Here is a 16490-nt window from a genome sequence, read left to right on the forward strand (position 1 = left end):
ATAGATTTTTCTATTTCCGCAGAAATGGGATTTTCATAGGAACTATTGAATTTGTAGATTACTTTGGGTAGTATTGACATCTTAACAATATTAAGTCCTTGACTCCATGAAAATATACATTTTTTTTTCTTGGCCTCCCAAAGTGCTGGGATTACAGGTGTGGGCCACTGTGCCCTGCCAAATGTGATACTTCTGTCTTAATTTTGTATGGCAACATTTTGAAGTTTTCAATGTACAAGTCCTTTGCCTCTTTGGTTCAGTTTATACTATTGTAAATGATGGAAAGCATAATTTTAAAGGAAGATAGGCATACCATTAAGTCATGGTATTCATGACTTGGTCTCCTTGCTTTTATGGGAGGCTGCACTAATAACTAAAGATCTTTGGGATGCTGTATAATTTTTTTTTTTTTTTTTTGAGATGGAATCTTGCTCTGTTGCCCAGGCTGAAGTGCAGTGGCGTGATCTCAGCTCACTGCAACCTCTGCCTCCCGGGTTCAAACGATTCTCCTGCCTCAGCCTCCCCAGTAGCTGGGATTACAGGTGCACGCCACCATGCCTGGCTAACTTCTGCATTTATTTATTTATTTAGTTTATTTATTTTAGTTGAGACAAGGCTTCACCACATTGGCCAGGTTGCTCTTGAACTCCTGACCTCAAGTGATCCGTCCGCCTTGACCTCCCAAAGTGCTGGGATTACAAGTGTGAGCCACCATGCCCAGCCTGAAAAAATTTTTTTAAAGCCTAATATTTATGTGTAATTCTAAGTAAAGTCTCAAGTGACCATTCTTATATTGTGTGTTACAAATATCTTTTCCAATTAATTTAAAATTAATTATAAAATAACTTTTGCTAATTTAGGGCAACATTCCTTTAGTCCATTTTGTTCTCCACATTATGTATAGCACCTAAAAGAGGGCTGGCTCATGTAGGTGGCCAAAAAATAAGGAGAGTGAAGACTCAAAACAGAAATGTTATTTAGGGTAAAAAAAAGACAATCAACAAACTAGGCTAGAATTACTAGATTTTATTTTTCTCCAGAACTGTTAAACTGCAGCTTCACCAAGTAACAGGCTGACTTTTGGAATAACAACTCTCCCAAGCTGTTCTTTCCAAGAGACAGAATTGATTAAAAAACATGGTTCCAGGATATTTCCTCCCCAGAATTCTAAACCAGTCACAGAAAGAATCATACCTTCTTAGGTCTTGATTAGAGTGAAACAATCTATAGACACATGTAACAGAATCAAAATAGTATATAATGTTCCTTGCCTTCTCTTGCTCAATACACTTCTCTCTTTTCCCCCAAAGAGTTTGTTACTCAAAGATGTGTAAGTACAGTCAGCCATCCATATCCGTGGGTTCTGCTGCATCCGTGGATTCAACCAACTGCCAATCAAAAATATCCAGAAGAAAAAAATTCCACAAAGTTCCAAAAGAGCAAAACTTGAATTTGCCGAACACCCAGCACTATGTTGAATTCATGCAAATGAAGTGATGTGTAGGTATTTTATTAGGTATAAGTAATCCTCAGATGATTTAAAGTACACAGGAGGATGTATGTAGGTTATATGTAAATACCATATAACCCATTCTATATAATGGGACTTGAGTACCCATGGATTCTGATACCCAGTTGGGTTCCTGGAACCAAACCCCCATGGTTACCAAGGGATGACTGTATTGCCCTTTCCAAGAAAGCATCTATCACCTCTCATTCATGACTCAGAATAAGGAACTCCTTATTCAAACAAGTATTCCGAGCTAACTGTTCTCAGCCATCAACAAATTAAACTTGGCCAGGTGTGGTGGCTCATGCCTGTAATCTCAGCACTGTGGAAGCAAAGGTGGGAGGACTGCTTAAGCCCAGGAGTTTGAAACCAGGCTGAGCAGCCAATGAGACCCCACTGGGGAAAAAAAAAAAAAAAAGCCAGTCCCAGCTACTTGGGAGGCTAAGGTGGGAGGATTGCTTGAGGCCCAGGAGAACAGGGATTCAGTGAGCTGTGATTGCACTACTGCACTCCAGCTTGGGCAACAGAACAAGACCCTGTCTCAAGAAAACAAACATTTTACTCTATATTTGACTTTGCTTTAATCAATTATCTTCTGTTTGCAAAAGCCAAACCCTATTTTTAAAACTCCTTACAATTTCCATTATGACTTGGAGAGGAAGATGGAGGGAACTGGGAAGAGTTGGCTTATTTTGTGGAAGGAGATTCTGAAAAGGGCAGTTATTTACTTTGAAGTCATTAAGTAGCAAAACAAATACTCATTTTTTTGATAATGAAAACCCTTGTAGGTAAAGACCAGAAAATTCTAGTCCTGAAATTATAATACATTACAATATTGTTTTCAGTACATTCAGAATTTATATTACTTTTTAATTTCTTTTCCCTGAGATTGGGTTCACAGTTTGGTAGAAATACTTTAAAGAGGTAGTTAGGGGTGAAGAGGAAACAATGTTTATGCTAACAGCACCTGGAAAAATAAGTAACATCTGTCATTTTGATCTCAGCATCTGTCTCTCCCCCTTGAATCTGCAAATGTAACAGAAGGAGATGATCATTTTCCTTTTTATTCTTACCTGCCTGGACTCTCTCCTATTACACCACCCCAGTATCACTAATCATAAAAATGAGTTGCCCTTCCAAAGATACGCTATAAAGCAAACCCTCAATGTCAGGTTGTTTAGATTTAGAAGAGAAAGGCTCAAGTGAGTTCACTTTTATTCATACAGTCATTAGGGAAAATGAGCAAAATTTCCAGTAACCACTGCCTTTTCTCCCTGGACCTAGTTAATTCCTATCAACTCTTTAGTTGACTCTTAAGAACTGGGCTCTATGAGATCCTGACAGCTAAAACACCGGTACAGAAGAGCCTGCATAAACGTTTTGGTCCAGGTCTTGGCCTTCAGTCTTATGATGGGCTGGTGGAATATTGCTTCATCAGATGCTTGTGACAGGGATTGCAAACTCGCTCAGGCTTGATACTTGAAGGAAGAGGCAGTTCATTTGTTGAACAGGCATCACAGAAGGTTCCTCTGCAGTTCTTACACACATACTACGAGGAGAAGAGGAGGTTAGGCGGGGAATAGAAGAGGTGTAAGGCATAAGGATTCATGGGATATAAAAAGCCAAATGTGGCAAATGCTCAATGCCTAATCAAACAATGACTGGATGTTTACTATGTGCCAGATAGTATATGAACACAGGCCCAATCTACAAAAAAGTTCACAGTCTAGTTTTTAGATTTAAATGAAAAGAAGCAGTGCCGTAGAGTTAAAAATAAAAACAGGTAACAAAAATCCTTATATTTAGAATATACTTCACACATCTGTTCCCCATACTCACTTTGAGGTAGGTTAGTTTTAAAATCAGTTTGCAAGTACCTGTGCATACTCCAAATAAGGCAGTGAAAGAGCAATGGATTGAATGAACAGGCTAGGATTAAAAAATGTGCTGAGTATGAACTGAAAGTATAATTCCTAATACACTGATGTGCTTAATGCTTTCCTGTGATCTCTGGTGCTCTAAGCACATCCGCTGGGTTATCACTGCAGCAGGAGCACAGCTTCCTGCATCTTGTTGATAGGAAATTGTTTTGTTTTCCTAAACGTTTTGCATCTTTAATGGTCAAGCACCGAGAGAGCAAGAAGTCGCTATAGCAATGTCAGCAGTAAGGCTGTGATAGGGTGGTATACACAAAGCCCCAAGCGTCCTATATAAAAAGCTGTGAAGAATAATTTCTCCCATGAAGTACTATCTTCATCCCAAATAATTCATGTTCCTGAGGGTGAGAGGAGTAGGGGGTTGCTTTTATTTGAAAGCCTGAGAAGCATTTTTGTCAGGTGTTAAAGTTGCATGGCTTAGAAGAGGAAAGCCAGAATGAACAGTTTCTTCTATTTTGTAACATGTTTCTATAATTATAACTTCCAGTTCTATAAGGGCAGTTCATCTGTTCTCTGACTCTGAATTTAAGACTAGTTCATACCATAATTTCTGTTGTTAAAATTTGGCACGATCACAGATGGTGCTATGCAGGTTGTGATCCAGAATTTGAGCCTGTTTCCTGTATCTCTTCCAAGCACGTGTTTCATACGTTCATTTGTATATAACTTTTCTTGAGCATCTCCTATGGATTGGATACCATATTAGATGCTGGGGGATTCTGTGAACAAGACACGGGTCCAGCTATCAAGGGCGCTCGTTCTCTCTGAATACTTCCTTAACTCTGCCTACCCTAGGGTAACAAACTGGGAAGGTGCTCAGGCAGACACCCTTGAGGATCGGGTGGAAAACAAGTGGTCTAGCGGGGAGAGTTCATATTCTGTTCTGAGGAGGATAAAGTGCTGAAAGGACTGTGGACTTTGGAGCTAAAGCTAGGTTGGAAGCTGGGCTTCATCACTTATGACTTAACTGTGGGAAATATAGTTAGCATTAGATGTTCAACGTTCTCCATTTACAAAATGACAGCTATGAAGGACATAAGCTTGAAAAGAACAGAGACTTGGTCTACTTTGTTCATTACTTTTTCTCCAGCACATTCTACACACCAGGCACTCAATATTTACGTATACATTTCTATCTGCTTATTTGCTTTAAATTACATAATTTTTTATTTATTTATTTTTAGACAGTCTCGCTCTATTGCCCAGGCTGGAGTGTAATGGCGCAATCTTGGCTCACTGCAACCTCTGCCTCCCAGGTTCAAGCGATTCTCCTGCCTCAGCCTCCTGAGTAGCTGGGATTACAGGCGCCCGCCACCATGCCTGGCTAGTTTTTTTTTTTTTTTTTTTTGGTATTTTTAGTAGAGACGGGGTTTCAGCATGTTGGTCAGGCTGGTTTTGAACTCCTGACCCCATGACCCACCCACCTCAGCCTCCCAAAGTGCTGGGATTACAGGCATGAGTCACCGTGCCTGGCTGCTATTTATTTTAATGGGAATTTACTGACATGAATTATTATGACTGAAAAAAGAACAGGTACCCAGTAAATGCTTGCCCCTTTTGCTTCTCACCCCACCCCCAGCACTGTGAGCAAGCACTCTGCACTCCATGCAGCAAAGTCCCTGTTACTCCTGGGGAAAGACTGGGGGGGTGCTGTAGACATTCCTATGAAAAACCTGTCCATTTCTCACCAGTTACCTTTGTTAGGCTGCCATCTTCCTGGCATAGCTGACACACCTGTGGCCTTTCAGAGAGCAGCAGCTGATCCTAAACCACACAGTGAGTTGGTTAGTTTTTCTTAGTGCCAGAAATATTAGTACTTTCAGAATACGCATTTTTTACTTACAATATTAATATAATCACACTATAGACTATCTGGAAACTAAATAAACCAATTACAAATAGGTAGTCCTACCCCCATAATACCACTCGGAGAATCCTATCATTATGCTTCCAGCTCTTAGTTTTTATAATAACATGATTTTATTTCTAAAAAGAAAATTCGAACACATGCAAGTATAGAGTAAAAAGTTTTAACACCCATTCCTCTTGCTTCACTCTACCATCAAGAATGGAAAGCACTGGGGGCTGGGCCTGGTGGCTCACACCTGTAATCCCAGCACTTTGGGAGGCCAAGGTGGGTGGATCACGCGGTCAGGAGTTCAAGACCAGCCTGGCCAACATGGCGAAACTCCATCTCTACTAAAAATACAAAAAAAGCAAAGCTGGACATGGTGATGGGCACCTGTAATCCCAGCTACTCAGGAGGCTGAGGCAGGGGAATCACTTGAACCTGGGAGGCAGAGACTGCAGTGAGCTGAGATTGTGCCACAACACTCCACCCTGGGTGACAGAGTGAAACTTTGTCTCAAAAAAAAAAAAAAAAAAAAGAAAAGAAAAAAAGAATGGCAGGCATTGGGCATGGAAGCTCACACCTGTAATCCTAGCACTTTGGGAAGCCAGGGTGGGAAGATCATTTGAGCCCAGCCTGGGCAACATGATGAAACCTTATCTCTGTAGTCCTAGCTACTCGGGAGGCAGAAGTGGGAGGTCTGCCTAAGCTCGGGAAGTCGAGGCTGCAGGGAGCTGAGATCATCTACTGCACCTCAGCTTGGGCAATACAAGTGAGACCTTATCTCCATTTAAAAAAAAAAAAGGATAGCAGTAGGATTTATTTTATTTTATAACCTAAGAGGTAAATGACTCAGACATAGTAGCATTCACTGTCTTTCTCATGGGCTTGTCATAAACTATTAGATTGACAAAGTGTTTTATAATCATTTATGTTAGCTTATTTCTAAGTGATCAAAGCATCTTTTTTCTCTCCATTTTATATAAGAGAAAACTAGAGGAAAGGGATATAAAGTGAACTCTCCTAGGTCTTATGTCAGGGATAATTTAAAATAAGTGAGAACTGATGTTTACTTAGTAAACTGTTCAAAGCTGTGCTACTTCCTGTGCGAGCTTCAGGCAATACGTATTTGTTCAGGGTATTGTTAGAAGGATGGTACACTGTATTCACGCATCTTCTGCCCATGCTACCTTATTTGCTGGCTAGGCACGGTTCAACCAACTTCATAATTTATACAAGATGTTTTGAAACAGGAGGCTGTGTTACCTGTTCATCCGTAGGGTGGGGTTGCAGCCTACAATGGAGAAGTAAAAAATCGTGACAAATAGGAACTTTATATTTCCATTTCTATCATTTCAATTAAAAGCTCAGAATACAAACATTTTTTCAAACAAGGAATACTGTGGGTCTTTTATATTACTAAGAACAACATAATTATTAATTTTGACCTCCAAGGAGAGGAAATTTTGCTTCTTAAAATGAATCACTAGAATCTGACCCTTGACTTACTATATTAGGGTTCCCATTTAAAAACAGATGAAGTTATATTTTACATTCCTTTTTGCTATCAAAATAGTTAGCCTTTATGTTTCCCAATGTGTAAAACTCCAATGGTTCACTGGCCATATATTTTAGTAGCTTTTTTCTATTTGATATTATGGAAATCTACACATTATCCATTATCACGTTACATATTAGTCCCAAATATTCTTAAGATGTGAGCTTTAGCAAATTAATCCAAGAAGGGGAAATGAGACTGTCACCAGAAAATGACATTCAGGTTGAAATATTTCTTCATGAGACTGAGCTGAGCTAACTCTGATGTTCCTAGCATGGACTAGAGCCTAAATGAGAGGCGAAGCAAAGCCCGCTCTCGGTTACAGGGAAAATGCACTACAGATTGCAATGGTTCCTATTCTTTTCACTTGAGTAGCAGTGTGACCACCAGACATACACCATGGGGTGACCAGATTTTCTGATGTTCCTTGCCATCATAATCCTAGGAAGCCTAGTATGTCTAACGATAGCAGCTGTGACCAGAATAAGTCCTGGAAGTTGCTAATAGGTAGTGCAGAGCCAAAGGACTTAAAAACAGTAGACATGATACACAGAAGCAACTTGGATAAGTCACTCAGCCTCTCTGTGCTTCTCAGTTTTCTCATCTGTAAAGTTGCATTAGACACTTTTGTAAGGAATATTAAATCATAAGGAGATAATGAATGTAAAACAAATTCTAAGTTGCAGAGCACAATTCAGATAAAAGGAAGCACTATTCTATATTCTCAGGACCTAAATCAGAAGTTGGCATTTAATAGACACTCCTGATTGCTCAAGTAAATGACTTGATGTTAGTTTGGAACTAGGCTGACCCTGAAAGGCACCTGGAAGCCCAGGTTAATTTTATGGCCCCTCTAGTTCCCTTCTCTTTGCTTACGCCAATCTGTAATGTGAGATGGGTGACAGTTTAAGGTTAGCTCTAGATCAAACCATGCTCTTTGGGAGCAAAATTAAAGACTTTGGAATCATTCTGGCCTTTAAGGCAAGAAACGGGCATTTAGGCCAAGCACCTGCATACTGGACTGTGTAATTTCTCTTCTCCAGCAGCTACTTTTGCTCCAGATGACATACTACCTCATTCTTTTTTTTTTTTTTTTTTGAGATGGAGTCTTGCTCATTGCCCAGGCTGGACTGCAGTGGCGTGACCTCGTCTCACTGCAAGTTCCACCTCCCGAGTTCACGCCATTCTCCTGCCTCAGCCTCCCGAGTAGCTGGGACTACAGGCGCCCCCCCACCATGCCCAGCTAATTTTTTGTATTTTTAGCAGAGACGGGGTTTCACCATGTTAGCCAGGATGGTCTTGATCTCCTGACCTCGTGATCCGCCCACCTTGGCCTCCCAAAGTGCTGGGGTTACAGACGTGAGCCACCGCGCCCGTCCACTACCTCATTCTTAAGGTGACAAAGCCTGGCTAGGAATAGCTGTATAGTTCTCTCAAAACACCACTATGGTATCATTCCTCATCACTAACTGCTTCCTCCACCTTTTAAAGTAGACCTTTATGTTTAGAGCAGTTAGGTTCACAGCCAAATTGAGTAGAAGGTACAGAGACTTCCCACATGCCTCCTGCCCCATCCCCGGCCTCTTTATCAACATGCGCACCAGAGTGGTACATTTGTTACAACTGATGAACCTACACTGACACATCATCATCACCCAGAGTCTACAGTTCACATTAAGGTTCACTCTTGGTGGTGTCTATAGTCTATGGTGTGGTCAAAGGTATAATGACATGTATCCACCATCATAGTATCATACAGAGTAGTCCACTGCCCTAAATATCCTCTGTGCTCCACTTGTTCATTCCTCCCTTCCCTTACCACTGGCAACCACTGCTTTTTTTTAAATTGTCTCCATAGTTTTGTCTTTTCCAGAATGTCATATAACTGGACCTCCTTCACTTTTTAATGCAGTGGCACTATGTAATAATTATATTTCTAATCTGGTAAAATAGCTAAAAAAATTCAGCTTCCTTGAAACTATCCTATGCTCTTCATGGTGAGCAAATCAGATAGAGTTAGGAAAAAGGAATAGAGTTAAGCTGTTTGAGATTCTCAAGAGAAAGAAAAAATGAGAGATGAGAGATAAGAGAAATCAGAGTACTTATTTATTTATTTATTTATTTTTTTGAGACAGAGTCTCACTCTATTGCCCCGGCTGGAGTGCAGTGGCGCTATCTTGGCTCACTGCAACCTTTGCCTCCTGGGTTCAAGTAATTCTCCTGCCTTGGCCTCCCAAGTAGTTGGGATTACAGGCAGGTACCACCAGACCCGACTAATTTTGTATCTTTAGTAGAGACGGTGTTTCACTATGTTGGCCAGGCTGGTCTCGAACTTCTGATCTCAGGTGATCTACCTGTCTCGGCCTCCCAAAGTGCTGGGATTATGGGCATGAGCCACTGCGCCCAGCCACTTATTTGAAATTCAGCACATAGGTAGAAACAAGTCATACTCAAATATATTTAAGAAGCTAAGAAATGCTATGTATGACTTATACTTTATTCTCTGGGAAACCAATTCAGTAAAGGTGGGAAATAACCTCTTAAGTGATCATTTGAGCTTGGGAATTAATCAGGGAAGAGAGAGAGGACAGCCTGATCATCCTTTCCTCTGAAATGGCCTAATGGGTTTGGTTTAATACATGTTATATGGCTTATTATTTACTAACTTCCACTTCGAATGTCTTCCTGGCATATTAATATTAGAAGTCAGTGTCTGGTCGGTGTCAATGCCAATGTATATAAAAAACTCCCCCCTTCCCACCACCCCAGAATAACTTTACATCTTAGTTAATACTTGATTAACAAACACCTGTGGCTTTCTTCCAGGGGCTTTTTTAGTTTAACATTTTCCTCTTGCATTTTGTGCTTCCCATCCTGCCAAAAGAAAACAGCTCAATTTATTAATTATTCAGAATGCTAAACAATGATGATATTGCACATATTTTCTTCTGCAATGCCTTAGTTTTGGTATAAAGCTAAGTAACTTTTATTTTTTTTTTTTATCAGGGAAGGGATCTAACTTTCAAGCTATGTTTCCTCATTCTTTGCTCTAAGTAGTTTCTTAACTATTCTGATAGTTTGTGACAAATGATTTTCAAAGTAGATATTTTAATTCTTGAGATTCAAATCAAATTCAGAATGTATTCTATTTACTTGCAAAGTTGGCTCAAGATATCAGTTACTTCTTAGAGGAAGTATAATTTTTTTTTCCCCCCAGACTGAGCTCTGAAAAACTGGTAAAACCAAGGATGGCCATATCCATCAGACTATAATCCTCTGGATGTTCAATCAAATTGATGCCCCAGGGCCACAACTTTTTTTTTTTTTTTTTCTGAGACAGGGTCTCGCTCTTGTCACCCAGGCTGGAGTATAGTGGTGCCATCTCGTCTCACTGCAACCTCTGCCTCCCAGGTTCAAGTGATTCTTGTGCCTCAGCCTCCTGAGTAGCTGGGATTATAGGTGTGCACCACCATGCCTTGCTAATTTTTGTATTTTTAGTAAAGATGAGGTTTCACCATGTTGGCCAGGCTGGTCTCGAACTCTTTACCTCAAGTGATCCGCCCGGGTTCAAGTGATTCTTGTGCCACAGCCTCCCGAGTAGCTGGGATTACAGGCAGGCGCCACCATGCCCAGCTAATTTTTGTATTTTTAGTAGAGACGGGGTTTCACCATGTTGGCCAGGCTGGTCTCAAAGTCTTGACCTCAAGTGATCCATCCATCTTGGCCTCACAAAGTGTTGGGATTACAGGTGTGAACTACCCAGTGCCACTATCTCTATAGCCTGTTCAACTCAAGGAGTTTTCTACTTGGCAGGACAGATGTAAAGTTTCAAACTGCATTTCTTTCTTTCTTTCCTTTTTTTCTTTTTGAGATGGAGTCTTGCTCTGTCGCCCAGGCTGGAGTGCAGTGGCGTGATCTCGGCTCACGCGATTCTCCTGCCTCAGCACCTGAGTAGCTGGGATTATAGGCACCCACCACCACACCTGGCTAATTTTTGTATTTTAGTAGAGACGGAGTTTCACCATGTTGGCCAGGATGGTCTTGAACTCCCAACCCAGGTAGTCCACCCGCCTCGGCCTCCCAAAGTGCTGGGATTACAGGCGTGAGCCACTGCACCCAGCCTCAAACTGTTTTTCTACCAATACTCTTAAGCTCTGCCTGGGCAAATTTTGTTTGTTTTGGAGACGGAGTCTCACTCTGGCACCCAGGCTGGAGTGCTGTGGTGTGATCTTGGCTCACTGTAACCTCTTCCTCCTGGTTTCAAGCGATTCTCTGGCCTCAGCATCAGGAGTAGCTGGGATTACAGGTACACGCTGCCAGGCCCGAACACTTTTTTGTATTTTAGTAGAGATGGGGTTTCACCATGTTGCCCAGGCTGGTCTTAAACTCCTGAGCTCAGGCAATCCACCCACCTTGGCCTCACAAAGTGCTGGGATTACAGGCGTAAGCCACAGAGCCTGGCCAGGTGCTGAGCAGTTTTCAGGGCTACATTTTTTTCTGTGGTACACACACCCACTGCTGCATGCCTTCAACTGTTGCCCATGTGCATCCAAAACTGGAATGTGTATTCTTTTTGTTTTTTGAGACAAGGTCTCATGCTATTGCCCAGGCTGGAGTGCAGTGGCATGATCACAGCTCACTGCAGCCTCGACCTCCTGGGATCAAGTGATCCTCCCACCTCAGCCTCCTGAGCAGCTAGGACTATAGGCACGAGCCACCACACCCAGATAATTTTAAATTTTTTTGTAGAGATGAGGTCTCCCTATGTTGCCCAGGCTAGTCTCTTACTCCTGGGATCAAGCAATCTTCATGCCAACGGCCTCCCAAAGTGCTAGGATTACAGGTGTGAGCCACCCAGCTGAAACGTGTGTTCTTACACCATTCAAGTATCAAGGAAGAGAGGTCAATACTTATCCTCCTGGAAATGCCACTGCAAGTAACAACTGGAGATTGAAGAACTTAAAACCTCACTGGAAAAATAGGGTGAGATAGGTCAAGATTTTAAGTAAACTCTTGTAAACCTTTTAGATTTTATGTTCACTAAATTAAAATAATAAAGATAGCATGCTACAGAGAGTGGTTATTTTAATTATATTTATTTATTTATTTTTGAGGTGGAGTCTTGCTCTGTCGCCCAGGCTGGAGTGCAATGGCATGGTCTTGACTCACTGCACCCTCTGCCTCCCAGGTTCAACTAATTCTCCTGCCTCAGCCTCCCTAGTAGCTGGCATTGCAGGAGCCCACCACCATGCCTAGCTAATTTTTTTATTTTTAGTAGAGACGGGGTTTCACCATGTTGGCCAGGCTGGTCTTGAACTCCTGACCTCGTGATCTGCCCATATCGGCCTCCCAAAGTGCTGGGATTACAGGTGTGAGCCACTGTGCCTGGCCTAGAGTGGTTCTTTGTACACTTTGAATTATTAGTAGTGGTACTATTTAATAAATTTCCACATACCATCGTTTTCTATTTGCCAGTAAATTAGCAGCTCACTCTCTAGAAATTTTAAATAGTTTACGAACTCTTCCTGCTTTGTTGTATACTAGAGGTATTCAAAAAGTTCATGGAAAATGCATATTACAAAAAGACTGTGCATGGACTTCAAAAATTTTCTGCAGCAAAACAAACTTGTACTAACTTATTTTAATATATCTGACCAGGATTTGGTTTGAGTCACTAAAAAGGATAAGACATCAGTTTGAAAAGAACCCCAGGCTGGGCATGGTGGCTCGTGCCTGTCATCCTAGTACTTTGGGAGGCTGAGGCAGGCATACGGCTTGAGCCCAGGAGTTCAAGACCAGGCCGGACAACATGGCAAGACCCCGACTCTACCAAAAAAATACAAAAATTAGCTGAGTGTTGTGGTGTGTGCCTATAGTCCCAGCTGCTCGGGAGGCTGAGGCGGGAGTATCACCTGAGCCTAGGAAATCGAGGCTGCAGTGAGGCACGATAGTGCTACTGTACTCCGTTCTAGGTGAGAGTGAGAAAAAAAAAAAAAAGAAAGAAAAAGAAAAAAGGAAGAGCCCCTATCAGAGTAACATGAATTCTGCTAAAATTGAAGCAAGAACAAATATCAAATTGATGGTGAAGCATGGATGGAAGAATTGTGAAATTATTGATGCTTTACAAAAAGCTTTTGGGGACAATGCCCCAAAGAAATCAGCAGTTTACAAAAGGATAACTCATTTTAAGAAGGGGCCAGATGGTGTTGAAGACGAAGTCTGCAGTAGCAGACTATCCACATCAATTTGTGAGGATCTTAATCATGCTCTAATTAAAGAGGAACAATGATTAACAGTAGAAACAACAGCCAATACCACAGATATCTCAATTGGTTTGGCTTATACAATTCTGGCTGAAAAATTAAAGTCGAGTAAACTTTCTACTTGATGGGTGCCAAAACTGTTGTGCCCATATCAGCTGCAGACAAAAGTAAAGCTTTCAATGGAAATTATAAACAAGTGGGATCAAGAACCTGAAGCATTTGTTTGAGAAATTATAACAGGAGATGTAACAACTTCACAGTACAAACCTGAAGACAAAGCACAATCAAAGCAATGGCTATGAAGAGGTGGAAGTGGTGCAATAAAAGCAAAAGCAGACAGGTCAAGAGCAAACGTCAAGGCAACAGTTTTTAGGGATGCTGAAGGCACTGTGTTTGTTGACTTTCTGGAAGGCCAGAGAATGCCAACATCTGCTTATTGTGAGAGTGTTTTTAATTTTTTTTTATTTTTTGAGACAGAGTCTTGCTCTGTCACCCAGGCTGGAGTGCAGTGGTGTGATCTTGGCTCACTGCAACCTCCACCTCCCAGGTTCAAGTGATTCTCGTGCCTCAACCTCCCAAGTAGCCAGGACTAGAGACTAGAGGCACATGCCACCACACTCGGCTAATACTTGTGAGTCTGTTTTGAGAAAGTTAGCCAACGCTTTAGCATAAAAATGCCCAGGAAAGCTTCAACAGAGAGTCCTAGCCCACCAGAAATATGCTCCTAACTCATTCCTCTCATCAAACAAGGGCAATTCTGTGAGAGTTACGATGGGAAATCATTAGGCATCCACTTTACAGTCCTGAGTTGGCTCTTCTGATTTCTGTTTCCTAATCTTAAAATATCATTAAAGGGCACCAATTGTTCTTCAGTTAATAATGTGAAAAGATTGTATTGATATGGTTCAATTCCTAGGAGCCTCAGTTCTTCAGGGATGGCCTACATGACTGGTATCATCACTTACAAAAGTCTCTTGACCTTGATGGAACTTAGGTTGAGAAATAAAGTTTATATATTTTTACCTTTTAATTCCACTTCCCAAGATCTTTTTGAAGTCCCCTTGAATAATAAGTATACACAGGAGGCAATTTTTTCACTGTTTGTCTGTCACAGAAAAAGTTATTTCATGTTTTTCTGATTTCATTATTTCCTGGGCCCCAGAGATGATTTTACCCAATTTTAGCTCCTTCACCACTAATCTCCTTCTAAGATTATTATGTAGAAATTTCTACTTTTGCTCTTTATTCTATATTACCTTCCCTTCCTCAAGCCTAGTTCCCGCTCTGATTATTCCCACGAGAAGTTCCTAAGGATACTCAAAGTGAAATCCTCATGATTTGAAAAAGATATACAGAAGCAAATCCACATTGTGGAAAATTCTGTTAAAGGGGAATTCAGGGTTGGAGAGGGATTATTATACTATTTTATTAAAATTATTATTTGGCAGAAATCCAAGAAACACATATTTTTGTTAAGACATCAAAATAATCTTACTTAAAAAATTATTAAAAGGGAAACAGGGTCACTGTGATTATTAAAATCCCCCTTTCCAAATGAAATCAACTTAGAGAAAGTATCCTAGAGGGAGACCCAGAATCAAGCTTTCATCTGTTCACACAATTACTGGTTGCTATCCATATACTTAAGGACACAGTCACTAACTATGTGATCTGTAAAGGAAAACTGACAGGCCTATCAAGGTAGCCTCTAAAATTTAAACTGAGATTAAATAAAAGAACAAGGGAATAGCAAATATTACCATCTTGGATTCTGGCTTCTGGGAACCCCTTCCTGGGATGCTCCTGTCGTTTTGTAATCTTCTTTCTTTTTCCTGTTTTAGTTCTAACTCAAGCTGGTTCCTGAGGTAAGTTGGAGAGGAAAAGGATGAAAAATTGGAATTCTATACAGACATATTCTCTAAAGAATGCCAACCCCTTGTTTTACAGTGCAGTAATTAAAAATGGTTAAGGGCTTGTTGTCAGAGAGACAGGTTTTTAAATGATAATGTTGCCACTTCTAAGCTTAACTATGTGAATCTGGACACATTTAACATCTCTAATCTCTACTTTTTTTTGAGACGGAGTCTTGTTCTGTTGCCCAGGCTGGAGTGCAGTGGCATGATCTCCGGTCACTGTAACCTCCGTTTTCCAGGTTCAAGCAATTCTCCTGCCTCAGCCTCCCGAGTAGCTGGGATTACTGGCACCCACCACCATGTCTGGCGAATTTTTGTATGTTTAGTAGAGATGGGGTTTCACCATCTTGGCCAGGCTGGTCTGGAATTCCTGACCTCAGGTGATACACCTGCCTTGGCCTCCCAAAGTGCTGGGATTACAGGCATGAGTCACTGCGCCCAGCCTTAAGCTCTACTTTAATCTGAAAGTGGAGGCAATAATATCGCTAATAGGGTTGATATGAAGATATTAGGAGAGTTTGCATGTGAAGTGCTTTGTAAAGTATCTGGCACACAGTAAGAATTCAGGAAATATTATATATTATTATTAGTGTTATTTTGGCTAATAATTACTATTTATCTGGGATCTTGGGCTCTAATTTTCTTTTTTTTTTGAGACGGAGTCTCGCTCTGTCACCCAGGCTGGAGTGCTGTGGCCGGATCTCAGCTCACTGCAAGCTCCGCCTCCCGGGTTCACGCCATTCTCCTGCCTCAGCCTCCCAGGTAGCTGGGACTACAGGCGCCGCCACCTCGCCCGGCTAGTTTTTTTGTAGTTTTTAGTAGAGACGGGGTTTCACCGTGTTCGCCAGGATGGTCTCGATCTCCTGACCTCGCGATCCGCCCGTCTCGGCCTCCCAAAGTGCTAGGATTACAGGCTTGAGCCACCGCGCCCGGCTAATTTTCTAATTCTTTGATCACAAAGCATGTTGATCGGATTTGGTGAATGTTGAAGTACGGGAAGCTTTCTGAATTCCAATTCCAGAGAAAGGACATTGCAAAGACAGAGCCGACCTGGCTGTAAGTCATGAGACCCCTCTTCTTGCTGTCTACCCTAAGAATTACCCATGACCACCCTGTCAGCTCAAGCTGCCCCCTCTTCACCGCTGCCTGGTGAGCTCCTCGACTTCCAGCTGCAGACTGTTGATCTTGTCTCCAAAGTCCTGTTTGAAGAGCCGGTTGTCCAACTCAGCAGACTGGCGGCTTCGCTCAGCCTGGCGCAATCTGGATGTGAGCCACATGAACTTGTGATAAAAAACAAAAGCCATGGTGGGGAGAAAGACCAAGTTCACAACACAACATAAAATAACCCAAGGAAGAATGCACAGAGAGACAGAGAGAGGAAAAAAACTTTGCAGGACACAGGCAAAGAAATTATGAAGGGGGAAAGATGGAAAAGAAACAAATTCTAAAGAAAAGTAAGA

At 41.5% G+C, this 16490-nt stretch overlaps 1 protein-coding gene across 10 annotated transcripts in view; it reads right to left on the minus strand.

Moving 5' to 3' along the window:
- Positions 1-1006: 1006 nt before the first annotated feature.
- Positions 1007-16490, minus strand: part of RUFY3 (RUN and FYVE domain containing 3) — a 104289-nt gene continuing 88805 nt past the window's right edge. For 2 of the 10 annotated variants that reach the window (XM_033214500.1, XM_033214502.1), the window contains 6 exons: positions 16171-16290; positions 14878-14977; positions 9664-9728; positions 6563-6590; positions 5143-5211; positions 1014-3059 (listed from right to left, as the gene is read on the minus strand). In XM_033214500.1, the coding sequence (XP_033070391.1) occupies positions 2916-3059; positions 5143-5211; positions 6563-6590; positions 9664-9728; positions 14878-14977; positions 16171-16290 (526 nt within the window). In that variant the 3' untranslated portion in view covers positions 1014-2915. Of the gene's footprint in view, positions 3060-5142; positions 5212-6562; positions 6591-9663; positions 9729-14877; positions 14978-15969; positions 16311-16490 lie in introns of those variants that run through there. The other 8 variants (XM_033214494.1, XM_033214499.1, XR_004437987.1 and 5 more) reach the window with 7 other exon arrangements.

Source organism: Trachypithecus francoisi, unplaced genomic scaffold (assembly GCF_009764315.1).
Source record: "Trachypithecus francoisi isolate TF-2019V2 unplaced genomic scaffold, Tfra_2.0 Lachesis_group1, whole genome shotgun sequence".
In the NCBI taxonomy this organism is placed as follows: domain Eukaryota; kingdom Metazoa; phylum Chordata; class Mammalia; order Primates; family Cercopithecidae; genus Trachypithecus; species Trachypithecus francoisi.